This window comes from Tupaia chinensis, unplaced genomic scaffold (assembly GCF_000334495.1).
Source record: "Tupaia chinensis unplaced genomic scaffold, TupChi_1.0 Scaffold000610_1, whole genome shotgun sequence".
Classification (NCBI taxonomy): Eukaryota; Metazoa; Chordata; class Mammalia; order Scandentia; family Tupaiidae; genus Tupaia; species Tupaia belangeri.
In genome coordinates, this window is record NW_006160129.1 from 3,399,809 (window position 1) to 3,400,750 (window position 942).

General features: G+C 51.2%; 1 protein-coding gene across 1 annotated transcript in view; it reads right to left on the minus strand.

The window, feature by feature from the left end:
* The window catches only part of LOC102467684 (plexin-A4), a gene marked incomplete at its 5' end in the record, with an annotated part of 128,583 nt that overhangs the window by 42,302 nt on the left and 85,339 nt on the right, over positions 1-942 (minus strand). The window contains one exon of the mRNA XM_006158849.2: positions 308-374. Coding sequence (XP_006158911.1) covers positions 308-374 — 67 coding nt within the window. The remainder of the gene's footprint in view (positions 1-307; positions 375-942) is intronic.

Genomic DNA, 942 nt, shown 5'->3' on the forward strand with positions numbered 1-942 from the left:
CAGGGAACGAGCTGCCGGATTGCTTCAGCTTGAAGTGGGAACTGAGCTGTAGGGATCACACAGGACCCTCCCTCCTCACCTGGAAGGAAACTAGCCCCTGACACGAGGCCAGCTGTGGGGCTCTGTCTCTGGGACAGCCCACCATGAGGGGATTCCATTTCTTGGGGAGTCAGAAGAGCCTAGCCAGGGTGCGGGTGGCCTTGGGGGGTGTGCAGTGAAATGGAGCCAGCCAGCAGGGAGGAAGGCCTGCGTCTAGATGGGTGAGGTACCCAGGCAGAAGCAGAAATATACCTGCATCCAATCCTACCTTGAGGAACTTGTAGAGGAGGAAAGTGAACCAATTGGTCAACATCTTCTCAGCCACTGACTCAGTCCTGTCACGGTCACCGAGGGAACCAGCGGAACAAGACAAAGAAAGAAGCAGAAGGTCAGAACCACGGCTGGAACAGAAATTTGCATCGACCTCGCTGCCTGTGGCTTCTCAGCCAGATCTTGAGGGCCTGCTGAGTACGGAGGTTCATGGACTCCTAGACAGCCCATGGCGGTAAGACAAGCGTCTCCTCCCAAGCTGGAGGCTGATACTTTGGACATCAGACTCCTAAGTGGGTCTTGTGTGGGAATGCAGGAAGACCTGTGCAATGGCATTTTCTGTGACGAACATTCTCTCTACCTGTGCCACCAGCCACGTGGTTCTGAGCATTAGGAATGTGGCTAGTGCGTCTGAGGAACAGAAGCTTGTTGTTTTATTTATTTTTAACTAATTTAAGTCTACATAGTCACAGGTGATGTGCAACTGTATAGGCATTGGGTGAAAAATGAGAAAATGACAAAAGGGAGGATATTAATTTAGCAGGACATAGGAAGGAAAGCGGATGTAGGAAAAGGGAATGCGGTTAAAAAAAAGCCAGGCCACACCCACAACCTAAGCTAAAGATTCCTGCT